The 23,288-nt window shown below is 49.1% G+C and overlaps 2 protein-coding genes across 4 annotated transcripts in view; both read right to left on the bottom strand.

Moving 5' to 3' along the window:
• Window positions 1–2,083: 2,083 nt before the first annotated feature.
• On the bottom strand, window positions 2,084–15,014 carry endog (endonuclease G). 2 transcript variants are annotated; one of them, XM_079685910.1, is made up of 6 exons: window positions 12,026–15,014; window positions 7,945–8,144; window positions 4,951–5,092; window positions 4,344–4,453; window positions 2,886–2,967; window positions 2,084–2,510 (listed from the first exon to the last, which is right to left on the bottom strand). In XM_079685910.1, exons 1-6 carry the CDS (start codon window positions 12,074–12,076, stop codon window positions 2,313–2,315), a joined length of 783 nt encoding a protein of 260 aa, XP_079542036.1. In that variant the 5' UTR covers window positions 12,077–15,014; the 3' UTR covers window positions 2,084–2,312. The 2 variants fall into 2 exon arrangements, with proteins under 2 accessions (XP_079542036.1, XP_079542035.1); XM_079685909.1 differs by lacking the exon at window positions 12,026–15,014 and adding an exon at window positions 9,449–9,843.
• A 2,917-nt stretch (window positions 15,015–17,931) lies between these two features.
• LOC307042178 (inactive phospholipid phosphatase 7-like) overlaps window positions 17,932–23,288 on the bottom strand; it is an 8,294-nt gene continuing 2,937 nt past the window's right edge. For both annotated transcript variants that reach the window (XM_079685905.1, XM_079685906.1), the window contains exons 2-4: window positions 22,018–22,334; window positions 21,596–21,777; window positions 17,932–18,235 (exon numbers count right to left, since the gene is read on the bottom strand). In XM_079685905.1, the coding sequence (XP_079542031.1) occupies window positions 18,014–18,235; window positions 21,596–21,777; window positions 22,018–22,334 (721 nt within the window). In that variant the 3' untranslated portion in view covers window positions 17,932–18,013. The remainder of the gene's footprint in view (window positions 18,236–21,595; window positions 21,778–22,017; window positions 22,335–23,288) is intronic.

Raw genomic sequence — 23,288 nt, 5'->3', positions numbered from 1 at the left:
TGATGACACGTAACTCTGAGCTCTAGGTCTGATGTTTGATTGATGACACGTAACTCTGAGCTCTAGGTCTGATGTTTGATTGATGACACGTAACTCTGAGCTCTGGGTTTGATGTTTGATTGATGACACGTAACTCTGAGCTCTAGGTCTGATGTTTGATCGATGACACGTAACTCTGAGCTCTGGGTCTGATGTTTGTTCGATGACACGTAACTCTGAGCTCTAGGTCTGATGTTTGATCGATGACTCGTAACTCTGAGCTCTAGGTCTGATGTTTGATCGATGACACGTAACTCTGAGCTCTGGGTCTGATGTTTGATTGATGACACGTAACTCTGAGCTCTAGGTCTGATGTTTGATCGATGACACGTAACTCTGAGCTCTGGGTCTGATGTTTGTTCGATGACACGTAACTCTGAGCTCTGGGTCTGATGTTGGTTCGATGACACGTAACTCTGAGCTCTAGGTCTGATGTTTGATCGATGACACGTAACTCTGAGCTCTGGGTCTGATGTTTGTTCGATGACACGTAACTCTGAGCTCTAGGTCTGATGTTTGATCGATGACACGTAACTCTGAGCTCTGGGTCTGATGTTTGTTCGATGACACGTAACTCTGAGCTCTGGGTCTGATGTTTGATCGATGACTCGTAACTCTGAGCTCTAGGTCTGATGTTTGATTGATGACACGTAACTCTGAGCTCTAGGTCTGATGTTTGATTGATGACACGTAACTCTGAGCTCTGGGTCTGATGTTTGTTCGATGACACGTAACTCTGAGCTCTAGGTCTGATGTTTGATTGATGACACGTAACTCTGAGCTCTAGGTCTGATGTTTGATTGATGACACGTAACTCTGAGCTCTAGGTCTGATGTTTGATTGATGACACGTAACTCTGAGCTCTGGGTCTGATGTTTGTTCGATGACACGTAACTCTGAGCTCTGGGTCTGATGTTTGATCGATGACACGTAACTCTGAGCTCTGGGTCTGATGTTTGATCGATGACACGTAACTCTGAGCTCTGGGTCTGATGTTTGATCGATGACACGTAACTCTGAGCTCTGGGTCTGATGTTTGATCGATGACACGTAACTCTGAGCTCTGGGTCTGATGTTTGATCGATGACACGTAACTCTGAGCTCTGGGTCTGATGTTTGTTCGATGACACGTAACTCTGAGCTCTGGGTCTGATGTTTGATCGATGACACGTAACTCTGAGCTCTGAGTCTGATGTTTGTTTGATGACACGTAACTCTGAGCTCTGGGTCTGATGTTTGATTGATGACACGTAACTCTGAGCTCTGGGTCTGATGTTTGATTGATGACACGTAACTCTGAGCTCTGGGTCTGATGTTTGTTTGATGACACGTAACTCTGAGCTCTGGGTCTGATGTTTGATTGATGACACGTAACTCTGAGCTCTGGGTCTGATGTTTGATTGATGACACGTAACTCTGAGCTCTGGGTCTGATGTTTGATTGATGACACGTAACTCTGAGCTCTGGGTCTGATGTTTGATTGATGACACGTAACCCTGAGCTCTGGGTCTGATGTTTGATTGATGACACGTAACTCTGAGCTCTGGGTCTGATGTTTGATCGATGACACGTAACTCTGAGCTCTAGGTCTGATGTTTGTTCGATGACACGTAACTCTGAGCTCTAGGTCTGATGTTTGATTGTTGACAACTTTGTGGCGACCTCAAAGGCAGACTTCAGAAAGTGATTATCTGGATTGAGCGTATAGACGATGTCGTATAAAGTGATTTAAATGCGTTCTTCTCGTGGTCAGGACTCTTTCAGTGGTTCAGGAGGTTTTTAGCGTCTCCTTCTCCCCCTCTTATATACATCAGAGAAGACTTCAACTCCCAAGATGCAACACTCTAAAACCAACACACCCACTAAAGCCTTACTGTTGCGTTCACTTAGAGCCGCCTTGTGGCAGAGCATCACAGGTATGTTTATATACAGTAACATCTGTAAACTTAGAATAAAGATGAATAATGCAGACGGTAATATGTCTCCCCTTTTAATCCTGTTGAATAAAATATATATTGAGTGGATATGAAGCGCAGACAACATGTGGAGATAATTACAGTTGATTTATTTACAGAAACATGAAACACATAAACTCAGATTATTGTTCAGCCACGAGGTGACAGGTAAGCCTGCAGTGCATTGTGGGTGTTCATCCTGCAGTGCATTGTGGGTGTTCATCCTGCAGTGCATTGTGGGCGTTCCTCCCGCAGTGCATTGTGGATGTTCATCCTGCAGTGCATTGTGGGTGTTCATCCTGCAGTGCATTGTGGGTATTATCGTGCAGTGATGCTCTGCAGACGACTCGTTCTCTTCATGATGTTCGGGACGAACTGCAGCCCCGCCGCCCTCTCGATGGTTTCTATGGGAACCAGGAAGCGCTCCAGAGGGACCTTCTCCTCGATTGGTTCGTTCGGTAAAACATACGACCGAAGCTCCACCCCCCGGCCATCCATCTGCTCCAGGATCAGCACCTGAGGGAACCAATCAGCTGTCAGCTCCCTGCATATTTATCACAGATGGACCAATCAGCTGTCAGCTAGTTTCACTGCTGGGACATAGTGACATCACTGGTGTAACTTGCGCTCCTATTGGCTAGCGCTCCAACACATTGTACGTGATAGGCTAAGGGGCGGGACATCTCTAAGCGGTTGTCCAATCTCAACAGAGTCGGCCAGCTAACCAATCAGAGCAGACTGGGCTTTGGCTTCAGACAGAGGGTGAAAAGAGGTGCTGCAGCACAGAGAGTATGAGAGGAATAAAGAGCTTTCTGAAAATTAGAGCATGGAGACATGTCCCCGTGTCGTCAATGTATAAAAAAACATTTTATACTTGTGTTTGTCACTCACCTTGAAGAAGTGCGTCGGCACGGCAACGTGGTTATGCCCTAAAACCTGATATCGTACGTACAGCTTCCCATCAGCCTCCTGTCTACACACACACACACACACACACACACACACACACACACACACACACACACACACACACACACACACACACACACACACACACACACACACACACACACACACACACACACACACACACACACACACACACACACACACACACACACACACACACACACACACACACACACACACACACACACACACACACACACACACACACACACACACACACACACACACACACACACACACACACACACACACACACACATCTGATCAGATCAGGAAATCCAATCCAAGCTTTAATCTGGATCAAATCTTCAAAATGGGTAGTTCAAACCGACATCACAGGATTGGGATCAGTTTGATCCCAAAAAACTGGATTACCCTGATCCCACCAGAGGGGTGGATCTCCAGTGGATTACCAGAGCAACATGTACTGTACCATTTATTTAGAAATATGTTTCAATTTAAATAAGATGGCAAAGTTTGTTAACTGAAATAATACACACTTTTTAGCCTTCATGGGAAATACATTTTATTTTTTCCATGTTTGCTCACGTTTGAGATGGCCTATTTTGTTTCTATCTGTGAGGGGGTGTTGGGCGTGGGGAAAGGTGTCATCACCCACGGTAGGAGTGGGTAAGCACTGTCGGCTAATATAACTCCATCCGGCCTGTTGGTTTGGAATTCAGTGAACAACCGGCTCTCTCTGAAGACTCGTGCATCGTGGACTGACCCAGGCCATCTCACAACACAGTTGGTGATGGCAAGGTCAGCATCTCCCACAAGCTGCACGTTGATGCTGTGCCTCCCTTTCCTGTTGACATACTCCCACTCCCTCTGAGGAGGTGCTTGAATATGTACATGGGTGCAGTCGATCACCATAATGGTGTTGGGCATGTCTCCCAGAAGAAAAAATAGCTGCTTCACTTTGGCAATCTGGCCATCAGTGGGAAAAGTCCCAAAGTGATCCAGCAGGCGAGCCAGTGCATCAGACACAGCTGTCACCACTTCACCCACTGCTGTCCTGTGGACCCCCGTGCTGTCAGCTACGACCTGATAGAATGTTCCACATGCGTAACACTAGATGGCGATCGGTAGGATTAAGGCACTGATATTCAGGATCTAGTCATCTTGAAAGATCGTAATCTGGATCAGGCTGATCCTATCCTGAATTGCTTTGAACTCCAGGGACAACATCTGGCCGACTTGTCTGATCCTGGATCACAACAAATGGGATTTCAAAATCGGATCGGATCTGATTGAGATTAAAAGTTTTGAACTCCTGGGCCCAGGAGACCACAATTGATAGCCTAGATTACGTGTGTGTGTGTGTGTGTGTGTGTGTGTGTGTGTGTGTGTGTGTGTGTGTGTGTGTGTGTGTGTTACCTTGGCAGGTAGAGGGGGCCGGTGCACACGTAGACGTTCAGGTAGTTTTTGGTCAGAGAGCGGCAGTGTTTCTCCAGGTTATTCCAGGTGTTTCGGTTCAATTGAGGGTTCTGCGCGCACACACACACACACACACACACACACACACACACACACACACACACACACACACACACACACACACACACACACACACACACACACACACACACACACACACACACACACACACACACACACACACACACACACACACACACACACACAAAAGAGCGATAACGTTGGAGCTTAACGGGGTGTAGAACACATGTGATGACGTCACCAATAATCGACGACTGAATTAGTTGCCAACTAATCGACACACACACTTCAATATATCTTTGTGGGTGTCATGTATATGTGTGGGTGTGGGTGTGTGTGTGTGTGTGTGTGTGTGTGTGTGTGTGTGTGTGTGTGTGTGTGTGTGTGTGTGTGTGTGTGTGTGTGTGTGTGTGTGTGTGTGTGTGTGTGTGTGTGTGTGTGTGTGTGTGTGTGTGTGTGTGTGTGTGTGTGTGTGTGTGTGTGTGTGTGTGTGTGTGTGTGTGTGTGTGTGTGTGTGTGTGTGTACCTGTGGGGCCACGTTGCTCAGGTAGAAGGTGTCCTGCATGGCCTTCTGGCTCCACTTGTGATTGGCTGCTGCAGCCATGTGACCTCTGTCGAAGCCACTCCCCCTGTAGTCAGCGTTGGTGGACCTGTGGAGCAAGTTCACACTGGGAGGGGTTTAATAACATTAATAACATTAAAGTATTCATGATCTAAATAAAGTCCAGGGCCCTTTCTCATTTCATCAAATCCCCCTCCTCGACTCCTCGACTCCTCGGTCCTCCGGTAGTGACCCGGAAATGAATCTCATTTCTCTAAATGCACTTCGAGGACCGAGGATCGAGCGTCGAGGAGGCTCTCTGGAGGAACTCTAACCGAGGAAAGAGGAGAGAGGAGAGAGGAGAGAGGAGAGAGGAGAGAGGAGGCTCTCTGGAGGAACTCTAACCGAGGGGAGAGGTACAGTGTGTAGGTGTGTGTGTGTGGTACAGTGTGTAGGTCTGTGTGTGGTACAGTGTGTAGGTGTGTGAGGTACAGTGTGTAGGTCTGTGTGTGGTACAGTGTGTAGGTGTGTGAGGTACAGTGTGTAGGTGTGTGTGTGGTACAGTGTGTAGGTGTGTGTGTGGTACAGTGAGTAGGTGTGTGTGTGGTACAGTGTGTAGGTGTGTGTGTGGTACAGTGAGTAGGTGTGTGTGTGGTACAGTGAGTAGGTGTGTGTGTGGTACAGTGTGTAGGTGTGTGTGGTACAGTGTGTAGGTGTGTGTGGTACAGTGTGTAGGTGTGTGTGTGGTACAGTGTGTAGGTGTGTGTGGTACAGTGTGTAGGTGTGTGTGGTACAGTGTGTAGGTGTGTGTGTGGTACAGTGTGTAGGTGTGTGTGTGGTACAGTGTGTAGGTGTGTGTGTGGTACAGTGAGTAGGTGTGTGTGTGGTACAGTGTGTAGGTGTGTGTGTGGTACAGTGTGTAGGTGTGTGTGGTACAGTGTGTAGGTGTGTGTGTGGTACAGTGAGTAGGTGTGTGTGTGGTACAGTGTGTAGGTGTGTGTGTGGTACAGTGTGTAGGTGTGTGTGTGGTACAGTGTGTAGGTGTGTGTGTGGTACAGTGTGTAGGTGTGTGTGTGGTACAGTGAGTAGGTGTGTGTGTGGTACAGTGTGTAGGTGTGTGTGGTACAGTGTGTAGGTGTGTGTGTGGTACAGTGAGTAGGTGTGTGTGTGGTACAGTGTGTAGGTGTGTGTGTGGTACAGTGAGTAGGTGTGTGTGGTACAGTGTGTAGGTGTGTGTGGTACAGTGTGTAGGTGTGTGTGGTACAGTGTGTAGGTGTGTGTGGTACAGTGTGTAGGTGTGTGTGGTACAGTGTGTAGGTGTGTGTGTGGTACAGTGAGTAGGTGTGTGTGTGGTACAGTGTGTAGGTGTGTGTGTGGTACAGTGAGTAGGTGTGTGTGTGGTACAGTGTGTAGGTGTGTGTGGTACAGTGTGTAGGTGTGTGTGGTACAGTGTGTAGGTGTGTGTGTGGTACAGTGAGTAGGTGTGTGTGTGGTACAGTGTGTAGGTGTGTGTGTGGTACAGTGTGTAGGTGTGTGTGTGGTACAGTGTGTAGGTGTGTGTGTGGTACAGTGTGTAGGTGTGTGTGTGGTACAGTGAGTAGGTGTGTGTGGTACAGTGTGTAGGTGTGTGTGGTACAGTGTGTAGGTGTGTGTGTGGTACAGTGAGTAGGTGTGTGTGTGGTACAGTGTGTAGGTGTGTGTGGTTCAGTGTGTAGGTGTGTGTGGTACAGTGTGTAGGTGTGTGTGTGGTACAGTGTGTAGGTGTGTGTGTGGTACAGTGTGTAGGTGTGTGTGGTACAGTGTGTAGGTGTGTGTGGTACAGTGTGTAGGTGTGTGTGTGGTACAGTGAGTAGGTGTGTGTGTGGTACAGTGTGTAGGTGTGTGTGTGGTACAGTGTGTAGGTGTGTGTGTGGTACAGTGTGTAGGTGTGTGTGGTACAGTGTGTAGGTGTGTGTGGTACAGTGTGTAGGTGTGTGTGGTACAGTGTGTAGGTGTGTGTGTGGTACAGTGTGTAGGTGTGTGTGTGGTACAGTGTGTAGGTGTGTGTGGTACAGTGTGTAGGTGTGTGTGGTACAGTGTGTAGGTGTGTGTGTGGTACAGTGTGTAGGTGTGTGTGTGGTACAGTGTGTGTGTGTGTGGTACAGTGTGTAGGTGTGTGTGGTACAGTGTGTAGGTGTGTGTGGTACAGTGTGTAGGTGTGTGTGTGGTACAGTGTGTAGGTGTGTGTGTGGTACAGTGTGTAGGTGTGTGTGTGGTACAGTGTGTGTGTGTGTGGTACAGTGTGTGTGTGTGTGGTACAGTGTGTAGGTGTGTGTGGTACAGTGTGTAGGTGTGTGTGTGGTACAGTGTGTAGGTGCGGCGGACAGACGGGTCTCAGTTGGTTTGGTGTCCTCTGCTTACTTTTGTAAAATTCAACTTTTGGCCCGTAATTTCAATTCCCCATTTCAGCGACCAGAGAGGGGGGGGATATATCCAGTCTCTGATTGTGTTACGTTATTATGAGAGTGCTCTCATACTTGAAATTGTATATATTTATATAAATATATGTGTGTGTGTATGTGTGTATGTGTGTGTGTGTGTGTGTGTGTGTGTGTGTGTGTGTGTGTGTGTGTGTGTGTGTGTGTAAGTGGTCATGAACACATCTGTCCATCAGACAGAGGGCTGCTGTGCCTCCTGTCATCATTAATGGACGTCTCTTTAAAATGACCGCTCAGAGGAGAGGAGTTCTCATTTCTCTAACCGCCTGCTGCTTCCCCTCCTCTCTCCTCGGTTCCCATCCTCGACTCCTCACCTCCCCTCCTCAGTTCCCCTCCTCTCTCCTCGCCTCCCCTCCTCTCTCCTCGGCTCCCCTCCTCGACTCCTCCGCTCGCATCTCCTGTGGTTGGGACTAAGTCTCGAGGATAGGAGTCGAGGAGGGGAGTCGAGGAGGGGAGTCGAGGAGGGGAGTTAGAGAAATGAGAAAGGGCCCAGGTGTCTCACCTGTCGTCCTCCATGAAGTCGCAGCTCTTCCTGTCTGATTGGCCGCTCAGGGAGGCGGGGCTCAGCCTCTCGATTACCCAGGATGCAGTGCGTGTGCGGGGGTCGTACGAGGTCACGTAGGACTCTCGCGTCTTGATGTTTGCTAACGAGGGGAAGCCGTACTTCATCACTGCCGCCCCCCCCAACACACCTGGCCTCACCTGAGGGGAGGAGTCAGGACGATTAGGTCATATATATATATATCAGTGGCGAGCCGTGACTTTTATACCTAGGCCCTCTGACCCCCACCCCTTCCCTCGAGTTATTACGTCACAGCGTATACTTCAGCGGAATATCAAAACAACGGCCCGGGGTGCAAAACGCATCAATGGCAGCGACCCTCTACCACACAGAACAACACCTGTAAATAACTCTATTTGTGTTCTTTGAAATGGAAAAGGATATTGCATTGTGTTTGTTACTTTCGTTGCAGTTGTATGTCTTAAGTGTAATTTGGCATGCTTTTATTTTGAAGGCGAGTTTACCCTGTTGACAGGAAGTTGTTATGTTGCTATGGAAACAAGAAAAGTTTCACAGCGGGCTTCTCTGGTTCTGACCCATTCCTTTGTGTTCTGTAGCTTCTGCATGTAAACGGTCTGCAGAGTCACAAACCCACACACACACACACACACACACACACACACACACACACACACACACACACACACACACACACACACACACACACACACACACACACACACACACACACACACACACACACACACACACACACACACACACACACACACACACACGTGTCTCGCAGCACCCAGACCCCACGCAACATTCTCATCTGTTTGTCATTACTGGTGTCATTTCCTGGTTGCTAACAAACGCCAATGTAACACATAATCACTGGCGTTCCGCTGTAACGGTGGTGGACTCATCAGAACAGAGTGGGCGAGCGGACCAAGTTGAGTTTGGAACATTGAACAATGTAAATCTATTCTAGTAGACCTCAACAATGGAACTATGATCAGTAGAAATGGCCATGACATGGGACCTTTATAAAAAACACAGCTCAGATTGTATTTCTCTTTTTTAATCTGCAGTATGTGTTCAGGTGTTCAGTGACTGATTGAGAAGTCTACACAAAGGTGATAAGTAGAAAAGTATTCTCATCAAAATATAGTGAAAGACAGTAAAAGTAGTCATTGTTTGATTGGTCCATTTCAGAATAATATATATGATATGTGTTATAATGATTGATCATGAAAGTGTTCTCAAAGCTGGTAAAGGTGCAGCTAGTTTGAATGACTTTGTATACTGCAGGGTAGCTGGTGGATTTACTCCAGGTGGAACTAAAGCCTGTAAAGTAATTGAAGGGATAAAATACATGTAGTGGTGTAAAAGTACACCATGTATCTCTGAACTGCAGTGGAGTGAAGTGTCTATAAATAGTACGTAAGTACAGTCTCAGTCCAGTACAGTAGTCTCTATAAATACAGTACAGTACTCTCACCGTGAGCTCGGAGGCCTCCACCCCCGGGATTACCGGGATCACCGGGAGCCTCTCCAGCAGCCCCCCGACCCCCCGCTGCTCCTCCCCGGGGCTGAGGCTCGTCGCGCGGCCGACCCAGACTCCCAGACCCGCTCCCAGCACCAGAGCGGCCCCGGTCCGGACCCAGCGCTTCATCTTTGAGCACCAGGAAAAGCGCTATATAAATGTAATGTATTACTATCTTATTATTATGGTGCTACAGGAGAAGCACCTTGATGAGGTCACGGACTTCTTCTTCTTCTTGTCTTCCTGGTTTACAGGCGGTGCTGATCAGCTGCTCCTGCGCCCCCTGCTGTGCTGGAGGAGCTGTATTCTAGCCCTATGATAATAGCCCTCAGTGAAGTCCGTGCCTTTTCCTGATGTACAGTTTCGGGGGACAAACGTTTTTAAAATAAACTAATTGAATAAATTCCCCAAGAGGATCAGCAAAACAATTATTATTCCTTTTATAAATAATAAATACAGTATTGAACCTCAGTCTACAGTTTCCTTTATTTTTATTTTGACCCTCTTCACTCGCCGTCTGACAGAACTCTTGTGTAGTTAGCAGTTAGCTTCTGGCTAACTGTCAGAACCCTGTCCGAACCCACTAAAAGAAGCTAACAGACAATAACAGAGCTAACATACAATATCAGAGCTAACAGACAATAACAGAGCTAACATACAATATCAGAGCTAACAGACAATAACAGAGTCTTTTGAGTCACATTTTTGAAATCCATTGTCGTTTACTCTTCCATGTTTTGTATACTCTCGTGATGCATTTTGCACCCTCTGGACCCCTTCGTGGCAAAAATGTAGACGCTCATAATAACTGCTATTAAATCATACATCAATATTTTTTAAAACTTTTTTTTCCAGGAATCACTTGAACAACTTCTAACGTGCTGAAAACTACCAAACATTCAATACGTTTCAAGATGTTAACCCTTTAAATGCCTGTTTCATTATTTAAATTATTTAATTTCTCTTAAAAGAAAACACAAAAAATGATTTTTTTTAAATATAATAATTAGTAGAGGGATGGAACTTTGGTGGTTATCAGAGTCTTGGATGTGTCAAAGATTAGCAACAAAATAGATTTCACTGCATTATTATTTTGTACGTAGTGTCAGATACTACCTCTGGACACCTTCGTGACAAAAATGTACACGCCCCAAACAACTGCTATTAAATCATCATACATCAATATCTTTTTCTACTTTTTTGTTCATGAATCACATAAACAACTTCTAACGTACTCAAAAATACCAAACATTCAATCATTTCAGGATTTTAACCCTTTAAATGCCTGTTTCATTATTTTAATTATTTAATTTCTCTCAAAAATGCCTCATTGACTTCCATTCAGACCACATTTTTTGATCTCACTCCCATTGCAGTATAAAACCATGCATTTTGTAATGTCAGCATTTCATTTAGAAGACAAGTAGTGATATTTGATATTTCTACTCTATTCCAACAGATTACACCATTTTCCCGCTGTAGGCCGATGCATGAAATTCTTACATTTTTGCCAGTTATATTATGGAGCCATGTGACTACCAGGGGCCCCGAGAGTGGTGTGTGTGTGTGTGTGAGAATCTGTAAGCATGCACGGATCAGTCCATGGGAAAAAAGAAGACACAAGGTTCGAGGGGGGGTCTGACACTGAATGCTCTCTGGAGTCTAGCATTTCTTTGAGTTCCTCTGACCCTTCATCTGAAAGTGGAGAGGACACAGAGGGTCCGGCCCACCTTCCACCACCACGGGGGGCTTTCTTCTCACAATCTGTGAGGACACCCTGGTTTTCCCCAGCTCCTTGGAGAACGACCTCCGTTCTTCTCTGTCCCCTCACTGTGGGCCGGACCCTCATGTCCTCTCCACTTTCAGATGAAGGGTCAGAGGAACTCAAAGAAATGCTGGACTCCAGAGAGCATTCAGTGTGAGACCCCCCCTCGAACCTTGAACCACCCTGGAACCACAGCTCTGTAAGACACGCACGCACGCACACTCACTCACTCACTCACTCACTCACTCTCACACTCACTCTCACACACACACACTCACACACACACACACACACACACACACACACACACACACACACACACACACACACACACACACACTCAGATTTTCGAGATTTTGAGAAAAGGTGATATTTTTAAGAAAAAAAGTCAGATTTTTCAGTTTGAGAAGAAAAGTCCAATTTTCTAGATTTTGAGAGAAAATTGATATTTTCAAGATTTTGAGAAAAAGTGAGAATTTTGAGGAAAAAGTGAGAATTTTGAGGAAACAATTAATAATTTTGAGATTTTAGAAGGAAAAAAAGTTTCTGCGAGAAGAATACGAGCTGGTCGGCTAAAATATAAATCAATATTATGTTTGAATCATTTTCTCTGATAATTCTCCCCTTCTTGTTTTATTTAAATGTTCGTAGACCTTAACACTGTAATCTGGTCTTTGTTTACATTAGCAAGCCTCGCTAACACGCAGAGCTAACCTGTCCTGGAGAGCGATGTGTTTAAAAAGCAGGAAATAAAAAAAGGAACTCACCTTGTGATAAAGCTGCAAGAGAAAAAGCATTTGAGCTCCATACTGTTTCATAAATAATCCTTGATGTGGTTTAGAACAGGGTGGCGTTTAATCACAGCAGAATTTAACTTTGTCTCCGGTAGAATTCTGATCAGGCATTAGCTCCGCCTCCTCTTTTTTTTTCTCAAACTAAGGACCCCAAATCAGCCTTTCTCCAACAGCTGGAATAGAGGGGTACGAGGGATTTCTAAAATGCATGATCTGTTTGTATTTTGAAAAAAACACATCATAGACACGTTTTTATATATTTTATATATCTGAGACCCAAAATACATCCCTGAAAATAGCATGATAGGTGACCTTTAATATTTATTGTGTTAGATTTCAGTGCTTCATGGAAGAAACACAATGCTGTTTGTTTGTGTATTTAATAAAAAACTAAAATACAGCAAGTGGACAGTCGCACCTCAGAAATATATAAGAAATACTTCACAACCAAAACCCTCATCGGTTACCCCCGATGTATTTAGATAAGTTAGAGTTAGTTAGAGCTGGTTAGTAGCAGCGTTTCCGCCAGGGGGGCGTCTTGCCGTCATTTGAGGCCCTTATTCAGCTCGGGACGCCCTGAACGCGAGCCGAGTGCGTCCAAAAATATTAATAATTCGAGAGAAGATCGAGAGTTTTTATCACTTGAAATGAGGAAAAGGAAAAAGGACAAAGACATCCCTCTGCTGGAGGGGCAAAGGAGTGTGGTGGGATTCTTTTCGGAGTATTGAAGATCGTTTCCCCGACATCGAAGGTGCGTGCTACAGGACAACACGGAACGTGCGCGATTTGGACGCGATGAGCGGGGGGCTTTTAGTGGAGCGCGCGTGAGCTGCGAGCACCAGAGCCTCGCAGCGGCGGAACTGAGGCTCCGTGGTAAACTGTGGAAACATGAAGAGCCGTTTGGGAGCCGAAAGAGCCGGCGCTTTAAGAGAGCCGAGCCAAATGATCCGGCTCACTGACGTAAAAAGACAGTATCTATAAGGGAAGGCTCAAGTCATTCAAAACAAAACACCGTGGACGCCCTCTCAGCCCTGCTCTGGCGGAAACACTGGTTCGTAGTTTTGATAGACCTTGGTTTTACCTTATGTATGAGCATCTAAAGAGCATCTCAAACTGATCCCAGGATGGACTTCTACCCAAACTGCTTCTGCTTCAGTTCTCCAAAGACATCCTTATTTGAAATCGAGAAAATAAAGTATTCAGGATCAAACAGAGTCACTGACTAACAGATGTTCATGGGCTTGAGCTCCTAGTATGGAGGTAAACAGGAAGTGTGACAGTGTAAACAGGAAGCGTGATGGTGTAAACAGGAAGCGTGATGGAGGTAAACAGGAAGTGTGACGGTGTAAACAGGAAGCGTGACGGTGTAAACAGGAAGTTTGACGTGTAAACAGGAAGCGTGAAGGAGGTAAACAGGAAGCGTGACGGTGTAAACAGGAAGCGTGACTGTGTAAACAGGAAACGTGACGTGTAAACAGGAAGCGTGACGGAGGTAAACAGGAAGCATGACGGTGTAAACAGGAAGCGTGATGGAGGTAAATAGGAAGCGTGACGTGTAAAAAGGAAACGTGACGAAGGTAAACAGGAAGCGTGACGGTGTAAACAGCAAGCGTGACGGAGGTAAACAGGAAGCGTGACCGAGGTAAACAGGAAGCCTGTCATGTAAACAGGAAGCGTGATGGAGGTAAACAGGAAGCGTGACGGTGTAAGCAGGAAGCGTAATGTGTAAACAGGAAGCGTTATGTTGTAAACAGGAAGCATGATGGAGGTAAACAGGAAGCTTGATGTGTAAACAGGAAGCGTGATGGTGTAAACAGGAAGCGTGAAGGTGTAGACAGGAAGCGTGAAGGTGTAGACAGGAAGCGTGATGGAGGTAAACAGGAAGCATGACGGTGTAAACAGGAAGCGTGACGGTGTAGACAGGAAGCGTGATGAGGTAAACAGGAAGCGTGACGGTGTAAACAGGAAGCGTGACGGTGTAGACAGGAAGCGTGATGGAGGTAAACAGGAAGTGTGACAGTGTAAACAGGAAGCGTGATGGTGTAGACAGGAAGCGTGATGGAGGTAAACAGGAAGCAGCGTGATGGAGGTAAACAGGAAGCGTGACGGTTTAAACAGGAAGCATTATGGAGGTAAACAGGAAGCTTGAAGTGTAAACAGGAAGCGTAACGGTGTAAACAGGAAGCGTGACGGTGTAGACAGGAAGCGTGATGGAGGTAAACAGGAAGCAGCGTGATGGAGGTAAACAGGAAGCGTGACGGTGTAAACAGGAAGCGTTACGGTGTATACAGGAAGCGTGATGGAGGTAAACAGGAAGCAGCTTGATGGAGGTAAACAGGAAGCGTGACGGTGTAAACAGGAAGCGTGAAGGTGTAGACAGGAAGCTTGATGGAGGTAAACAGGAAGCGTGACGGTGTAAACAGGAAGCGTGAAGGTGTAAACAGGAAGTGTGACGGTGTAAACAGGAAGCATGATGGAGGTAAACAGGAAGTTTGACGTGTAAACAGGAAGCGTGACGGTGTAAACAGGAAGTGTGACGGTGTATACAGGAAGCGTGATGGAGGTAAACAGGAAGCGTAACAGAGTAAACACACGGGACCAGGCGTCTGCCGTTCCAACCAAGGTCAGATGTAACCACGCCCACTTCCACATCAAAAGCAGTCTGCAGCCTGATGGCTGTTTGTTTGTCATGCCAGATGTTCATTAGTAAACGTTCTTACTCTCCATCTCAGAGGATATTAAACATTCGGCCTCAGACGGCTGTAGAGTTGTTGACATGGTTCTGTTCACATGTCCATGATGCAGAGCTACGTTAATGCAGAAGTGGTTACATCTCAACTGGGCTGGATCAAAAAGGGTCTGGTTCAGAGTCCGGTCCAGCTCATGGTGCTGATGGAGGTGAGGGTCCGGTCCAGCTCATGGTGCTGATGGAGAGGAGGGTCAGGTCCAGCTCATGGTGCTGATGGAGAGGAGGGTCCGGTCCAGCCCATGGTGCTGATGGAGAGGAGGGTCCGGTCCAGCTCATGGTGCTGATGGAGGTGAGGGTCCGGTCCAGCTCATGGTGCTGATGGAGAGGAGGGTCCGGTCCAGCTCATGGTGCTGATGGAGGTGAGGGTCCGGTCCAGCTCATGGTGCTGATGGAGAGGAGGGTCCGGTCCAGCCTATGGTGCTGATGGAGGTGAGGGTCAGGTCCAGCTCATGGTGCTGATGGAGGTGAGGGTCCGGTCCAGCTCATGGTGCTGATGGAGGTGAGGGTCCGGTCCAGCGCATGGTGCTGATGGAGATGAGGGTCCGGTCCAGCTCATGGTGCTGATGGAGAGGAGGGTCCGGTCCAGCTCATGGTGCTGATGGAGATGAGGGTCCGGTCCAGCTCATGGTGCTGATGGAGATGAGGGTCCGGTCCAGCTCATGGTGCTGATGGAGGTGAGGGTCAGGTCCAGCTCATGGTGCTGATGGAGGTGAGGGTCCGGTCCAGCTCATAGTGCTGATGGAGATGAGGGTCAGGTCCAGCTCATGGTGCTGATGGAGGTGAGGGTCCGGTCCAGCTCATGGTGCTGATGGAGAGGAGGGTGAGGTCCAGCTCATGGTGCTGATGGAGGTGAGGGTCCGGTCCAGCTCATGGTGCTGATGGAGGTGAGGGTCCGGTCCAGCTCATGGTGCTGATGGAGGTGAGGGTCCGGTCCAGCTCATGGTGCTGATGGAGGTGAGGGTCCGGTCCAGCTCATGGTGCTGATGGAGGTGAGGGTCCGGTCCAGCTCATGGTGCTGATGGAGGTGAGGGTCCGGTCCAGCTCATGGTGCTGATGGAGAGGAGGGTCAGGTCCAGCTCATGGTGCTGATGGAGAGGAGGGTCCGGTCCAGCCCATGGTGCTGATGGAGAGGAGGGTCCGGTCCAGCTCATGGTGCTGATGGAGAGGAGGGTCAGGTCCAGCTCATGGTGCTGATGGAGGTGAGGGTCCGGTCCAGCTCATGGTGCTGATGGAGAGGAGGGTCCGGTCCAGCCTATGGTGCTGATGGAGGTGAGGGTCAGGTCCAGCTCATGGTGCTGATGGAGGTGAGGGTCAGGTCCAGCTCATGGTGCTGATGGAGGTGAGGGTCCGGTCCAGCTCATGGTGCTGATGGAGGTGAGGGTCCGGTCCAGCGCATGGTGCTGATGGAGATGAGGGTCCGGTCCAGCTCATGGTGCTGATGGAGAGGAGGGTCCGGTCCAGCTCATGGTGCTGATGGAGATGAGGGTCCGGTCCAGCTCATGGTGCTGATGGAGATGAGGGTCCGGTCCAGCTCATGGTGCTGATGGAGGTGAGGGTCCGGTCCAGCTCATAGTGCTGATGGAGATGAGGGTCAGGTCCAGCTCATGGTGCTGATGGAGGTGAGGGTCCGGTCCAGCTCATGGTGCTGATGGAGAGGAGGGTGAGGTCCAGCTCATGGTGCTGATGGAGGTGAGGGTCCGGTCCAGCTCATGGTGCTGATGGAGGTGAGGGTCCGGTCCAGCTCATGGTGCTGATGGAGGTGAGGGTCCGGTCCAGCTCATGGTGCTGATGGAGGTGAGGGTCCGGTCCAGCTCATGGTGCTGATGGAGGTGAGGGTCCGGTCCAGCTCATGGTGCTGATGGAGGTGAGGGTCAGGTCCAGCTCATGGTGCTGATGGAGGTGAGGGTCCGGTCCAGCTCATGGTGCTGATGGAGATGAGGGTCAGGTCCAGCTCATGGTGCTGATGGAGGTGAGGGTCAGTTCCAGCTCATGGTGCTGATGGAGGTGAGGGTCAGGTCCAGCTCATGGTGCTGATGGAGAGGAGGGTCAGGTCCAGCTCATGGTGCTGATGGAGGTGAGGGTCCAGTCCAGCTCATGGTGCTGATGGAGATGAGGGTCCGGTCCAGCTCATGGTGCTGATGGAGAGGAGGGTCCGGTCCAGCTCATGGTGCTGATGGAGGTGAGGGTCCGGTCCAGCTCATGGTGCTGATGGAGGTGAGGGTCAGGTCCAGCTCATGGTGCTGATGGAGGTGAGGGTCCGGTCCAGCTCATGGTGCTGATGGAGGTGAGGGTCCGGTCCAGCTCATGGTGCTGATGGAGGTGAGGGTCCAGTTCAGCTCATGGTGATGATGGAGATGAGGGTCAGGTCCAGCTCATGGTGCTGATGGAGGTGAGGGTCCAGTTCAGCTCATGGTGATGATGGAGATGAGGGTCAGGTCCAGCTCATGGTGCTGATGGAGGTGAGGGTCAGGTCCAGCTCATGGTGCTGATGGAGGTGAGGGTCCGGTCCAGCTCATGGTGCTGATGGAGGTGAGGGTCAGGTCCAGCTCATGGTGCTGATGGAGGTGAGGGTCCGGTCCAGCTCATGGTGCTGATGGAGATGAGGGTCCGGTCCAGCTCATGGTGCTGATGGAGAGGAGGGTCCGGTCCAGCTCATGGTGCTGATGGAGAGGAGGGTCCGGTCCAGCTCATGGTGCTGATGGAGGTGAGGGTCCGGTCCAGCTCATGGTGCTGATGGAGGTGAGGGTCCGGTCCAGCTCATGGTGCTGATGGAGGTGAGGGTCAGGTCCAGCTCATGGTGCTGATGGAGGTGAGGGTCCGGTCCAGCTCATGGTGCTGATGGAGGTGAGGGTCCGGTCCAGCTCATGGTGCTGATGGAGGTGAGGGTCCGGTCCAGCTCATGGTGCTGATGGAGGTGAGGGTCCGGTCCAGCTCATGGTGCTGATGGAGGTGAGGGTCAGGTCCAGCTCATGGTGCTGATGGAGGTGAGGGTCCGGTCCAGCCCATGGTGCTGATGGAGGTGAGGGTCAGGTCCAGCTCATGGTGCTGATGGAGGTGAGGGTCAGGTCCAGCTCATGGTGCTGATGGAGGTGAGGGTCCGGTCCAGCTCATGGTGCTGATGGAGGTGAGGGTCCGGTCCAGCCCATGGTGCTGATGGAGGTGAGGGTCAGGTCCAGCTCATGGTGCTGATGGAGAGGAGGGTCCGGTCCAGCTCATGGTGCTGATGGAGAGGAGGGTCCGGTCCAGCTCATGGTGCTGATGGAGAGGAGGGTCTGGCAGGTGGCGGCGTCCAGCCACACTGACTCCACCAGGCTGAAGTGCAGGAAGCCCAGAGCGAAGCCACAGCCCACGTCAGACAGGTGGTGTTTACCCAGAAGCACCCGGGACACGCCCACCAGCAGAGCCCACAGGTAGAGCAGGATCCTGAGGGGCACCTGGGGGAGGGAGGGGGGGGGGGGGAGGGGTTACTACAAGAGCTGTGGGAATGAGTCCTAAAACCCTCCCATGAGTCAGCATTATGAGTCCTGAACCCTGAGTCAGCATTATGAGTCCTGAACCCTGACCTGAGTCAGCATTATGAGTCCTGAACCCTGAGTCAGCGTTATGAGTCCTGAACCCTGAGTCAGCATTATGAGTCCTGAACCCTGAGTCAGCATTATGAGTCCTGAACCCTGACATGAGTCAGCATTATGAGTCCTGAACCCTGACATGAGTCAGCATTATGAGTCCTGAACCCTGAGTCAGCATTATGAGTCCTGAACCCTGAGTCAGCATTATGAGTCCTGAACCCTGAGTCAGCATTATGAGTCCTGAACCCTGAGTCAGCGTTATGAGTCCTGAACCCTGAGTCAGCATTATGAGTCCTGAACCCTGAGTCAGCATTATGAGTCCTGAACCCTGAGTCAGCATTATGAGTCCTGAACCCTGAGTCAGCATTATGAGTCCTGAACCCTGACATGAGTCAGCATTATGAGTCCTGAACCCTGAGTCAGCATTATGAGTCCTGAACCCTGAGTCAGCATTATGAGTCCTGAACCCTGAGTCAGCATTATGAGTCCTGAACCCTTAGTCAGCATTATGAGTCCTGAACCCTGAGTCAGCATTATGAGTCCTGAACCCTGAGTCAGCATTATGAGTCCTGAACCCTGAGTCAGCATTATGAGTCCTGAACCCTTAGTCAGCATTATGAGTCCTGAACCCTGACCTGAGTCAGCATTTTGAGTCCTGAACCCTGAGTCAGCATTATGAGTCCTGAACCCTGACCTGAGTCAGCATTTTGAGTCCTGAACCCTGAGTCAGCATTATGAGTCCTGAACCCTGACCTGAGTCAGCATTATGAGTCCTGAACCCTGAGTCAGCATTATGAGTCCTGAACCCTGACCTGAGTCAGCATTATGAGTCCTGAACCCTGAGTCAGCGTTATGAGTCCTGAACCCTGACATGAGTCAGCATTATGAGTCCTGAACCCTGACCTGAGTCAGCATTATGAGTCCTGAACCCTGAGTCAGCATTATGAGTCCTGAACCCTGAGTCAGCATTATGAGTCCTGAACCCTGAGTCAGCACTATGAGTCCTGAACCCTGAGTCAGCATTATGAGTCCTGAACCCTGAGTCAGCATTATGAGTACTGAACCCTGACCTGAGTCAGCATTATGAGTCCTGAACCCTGACATGAGTCAGCATTATGAGTCCTGAACCCTGAGTCAGCATTATGAGTCCTGAACCCTGAGTCAGCATTATGAGTCCTGAACCCTGACCTGAGTCAGCATTATGAGTCCTGAACCCTGAGTCAGCGTTATGAGTCCTGAACCCTGAGTCAGCATTATGAGTCCTGAACCCTGAGTCAGCATTATGAGTCCTGAACCCTGACATGAGTCAGCATTATGAGTCCTGAACCCTGACATGAGTCAGCATTATGAGTCCTGAACCCTGAGTCAGCGTTATGAGTCCTGAACCCTGAGTCAGCATTATGAGTCCTGAACCCTGAGTCAGCGTTATGAGTCCTGAACCCTGAGTCAGCATTATGAGTCCTGAACCCTGAGTCAGCATTATGAGTCCTGAACCCTGAGTCAGCATTATGAGTCCTGAACCCTGAGTCAGCATTATGAGTCCTGAACCCTGACATGAGTCAGCATTATGAGTCCTGAACCCTGAGTCAGCATTATGAGTCCTGAACCCTGAGTCAGCATTATGAGTCCTGAACCCTGAGTCAGCATTATGAGTCCTGAACCCTTAGTCAGCATTATGAGTCCTGAACCCTGAGTCAGCATTATGAGTCCTGAACCCTGACCTGAGTCAGCATTATGAGTCCTGAACCCTGACCTGAGTCAGCATTTTGAGTCCTGAACCCTGAGTCAGCATTATGAGTCCTGAACCCTGACCTGAGTCAGCATTTTGAGTCCTGAACCCTGAGTCAGCATTATGAGTCCTGAACCCTGACCTGAGTCAGCATTATGAGTCCTGAACCCTGAGTCAGCATTATGAGTCCTGAACCCTGACCTGAGTCAGCATTATGAGTCCTGAACCCTGAGTCAGCGTTATGAGTCCTGAACCCTGACATGAGTCAGCATTATGAGTCCTGAACCCTGACCTGAGTCAGCATTATGAGTCCTGAACCCTGAGTCAGCATTATGAGTCCTGAACCCTGAGTCAGCATTATGAGTCCTGAACCCTGAGTCAGCACTATGAGTCCTGAACCCTGAGTCAGCATTATGAGTCCTGAACCCTGAGTCAGCATTATGAGTACTGAACCCTGACCTGAGTCAGCATTATGAGTCCTGAACCCTGACATGAGTCAGCATTATGAGTCCTGAACCCTGAGTCAGCATTATGAGTCCTGAACCCTGACCTGAGTCAGCATCATGAGTCCTGAACCCTGAGTCAGCATTATGAGTCCTGAACCCTGAGTCAGCATTATGAGTCCTGAACCCTGAGTCAGCATTATGAGTCCTGAACCCTGAGTCAGCATTATGAGTCCTGAACCCTGAGTCAGCATTATGAGTCCTGAACCCTGAGTCAGCATTATGAGTCCTGAACCCTGACCTGAGTCAGCATTATGAGTCCTGAACCCTGACCTGAGTCAGCACTATGAGTCCTGAACCCTGAGTCAGCATTATGAGTCCTGAACCCTGACCTGAGTCAGCATTATGAGTCCTGAACCCTGAGTCAGCATTATGAGTCCTGAACCCTGACCTGAGTCAGCACTATGAGTCCTGAACCCTGAGTCAGCATTATGAGTCCTGAACCCTGAGTCAGCACTATGAGTCCTGAACCCTGAGTCAGCATTATGAGTCCTGAACCCTGAGTCAGCACTATGAGTCCTGAACCCTGAGTCAGCATTATGAGTCCTGAACCCTGAGTCAGCATTATGAGTCCTGAACCCTGAGTCAGCATTATGAGTCCTGAACCCTGACATGAGTCAGCATTATGAGTCCTGAACCCTGAGTCAGCATTATGAGTCCTGAACCCTGAGTCAGCATTATGAGTCCTGAACCCTGACATGAGTCAGCATTATGAGTCCTGAACCCTGAGTCAGCATTATGAGTCCTGAACCCTGAGTCAGCATTATGAGTCCTGAACCCTGACATGAGTCAGCATTATGAGTCCTGAACCCTGACATGAGTCAGCATTATGAGTCCTGAACCCTGAGTCAGCATTATGAGTCCTGAACCCTGAGTCAGCATCATGAGTCCTGAACCCTGAGTCAGCATTATGAGTCCTGAACCCTGACCTGAGTCAGCATTATGAGTCCTGAACCCTGACATGAGTCAGTAGTTGATGAGGTAAGGACTCACAGCCAGCACCAGGTGATTCAGCAGGAATTTAGACACGAGGATGGCTCTGCTGGCGTGGGCTGCTGGGAAAGAATACGTATCCATGGCGATGTAGTCCAGAAACCCTGGAGGGAGACCCCAGGGTCCTTGACGTTTAAACAACTTCTGTAACCCGGCAACCGTCATCAGATCCAGGACCAGAGCTGAGAGACAGGTGAGAGACGGGTGAGAGACAGACAGGTGAGAGACAGGTGAGAGATAGACAGGTGAGAGACAGACAGGTGTTGAGAGACAAACAGGTGAGAGACAGGTGAGAGACAGACAGACAGACAGGTGAGAGACAGACAGGTGAGAGACAGGTGAGAGACAGACAGACAGACAGACAGACAGGTGAGAGTCAGACAGACAGACAGACAGTCAGACAGACAGACAGCCTGTCTCACCCATCAGCAGGTTGATCATCACTTCCTGTCCAGCTGCCGTGTTGCTGCTCCAGAGGCTGATCACTGAGATGAGGATCCACGGCAGGAAGTGCCCGCTGAGAGCCAGCAGCCTCACCATGGAGCTCAGAGGGTTCCCACCTGTCTGTTTGCCGCCTGTCTGTCTCCCCATGCAGACAGACAGGCGCTTGGACAGGCTGATGTCAATGGCCAGCAGAGAGTTGATGGCGATGCCTCGTACAGACGGATTGAGCTGCATGCAGTCCTGCTCGGGCCATCGCTCCTCCTTCATCCCCCCATTAGGAGCTCCTTCTGAGGGTCTGAGGCACAGAGGAGAGGCTAATCATTCACAGCTGCTTTTAGCACAAGGCAGAGGGCTTTACAGACATTAAGAGCAAATGGACATGTATGTGTGCCACAGACGGTACTCTAGCTTCAAAAGGGTTAGGGTTCTTTAATACATGCATGCAGGGCTGGACTGGCACTTTCGCGGTGGGCCTATGAGCCTTTTGGGCCGCCTCAAATTAATATTATTTTTTTCTGACGGCCCATTCAGGTACATGTATACTTTACAAAATCTTGTTAGTGTCCCCCTCACTTTCAAATGGGTTTTTTGTTGTTAGCTTCTGGTGCTAGCTAGGAGCTAACGGATATAAAGAGCTATTTCTACAACAAGATGTAGCCCTCTCCTGTCAGACTGAGAGGCTCTGATAACTACAGCTCAGACTGAGAGGCTGATAACTACAGCTCAGACTGAGAGACTCTGATAACTACAGCTCAGACTGAGAGACTGATAACTACAGCTCAGACTGAGAGGCTGATAACTACAGCTCAGACTGAGAGGCTGATAACTACAGCTCAGACTGAGAGGCTGATAACTACAGCTCAGACTGAGAGGCTGATAACTACAGCTCAGACTGAGAGTCTCTGATAACTACAGCTCAAACTGAGAGGCTCTGATAACTACAGCTCAAACTGAGAGACTGATAACTACAGCTCAGACTGAGAGGCTGATAACTACAGCTCAGACTGAGAGGCTCTGATAACTACAGCTCAAACTGAGAGGCTCTGATAACTACAGCTCAGACTGAGAGGCTCTGATAACTACAGCTCAGACTGAGAGGCTGATAACTACAGCTCAGACTGAGAGACTCTGATAACTACAGCTCAGACTGAGAGACTCTGATAACTACAGCTCAGACTGAGAGACTCTGATAACTACAGCTCAGACTGAGAGAGATAACTACAGCTCAGACTGAGAGGCTCTGATAACT

Source organism: Notothenia rossii (genome assembly GCF_949606895.1).
Source record: "Notothenia rossii genome assembly, chromosome: 6".
In the NCBI taxonomy this organism is placed as follows: domain Eukaryota; kingdom Metazoa; phylum Chordata; class Actinopteri; order Perciformes; family Nototheniidae; genus Notothenia; species Notothenia rossii.
This window is presented reverse-complemented; position numbering and strand designations above follow the sequence as displayed.

Excerpts from the sequence above, each read along its gene's own strand:
- endog (XM_079685909.1), bottom strand. The coding sequence starts at position 9,622 with ATGAAGCGCTGGGTCCGGACCGGGGCCGCTCTGGTGCTGGGAGCGGGT. Across the intron at positions 8,145-9,448 it reads TGGAGGCCTCCGAGCTCACG|GTGAGGCCAGGTGTGTTGGG; the intron begins GTGAGAGTACTG and ends TCCTCCCCTCAG. Across the intron at positions 2,511-2,885 it reads TGCCGACGCACTTCTTCAAG|GTGCTGATCCTGGAGCAGAT; the intron begins GTGAGTGACAAA and ends TGGTTCCCTCAG.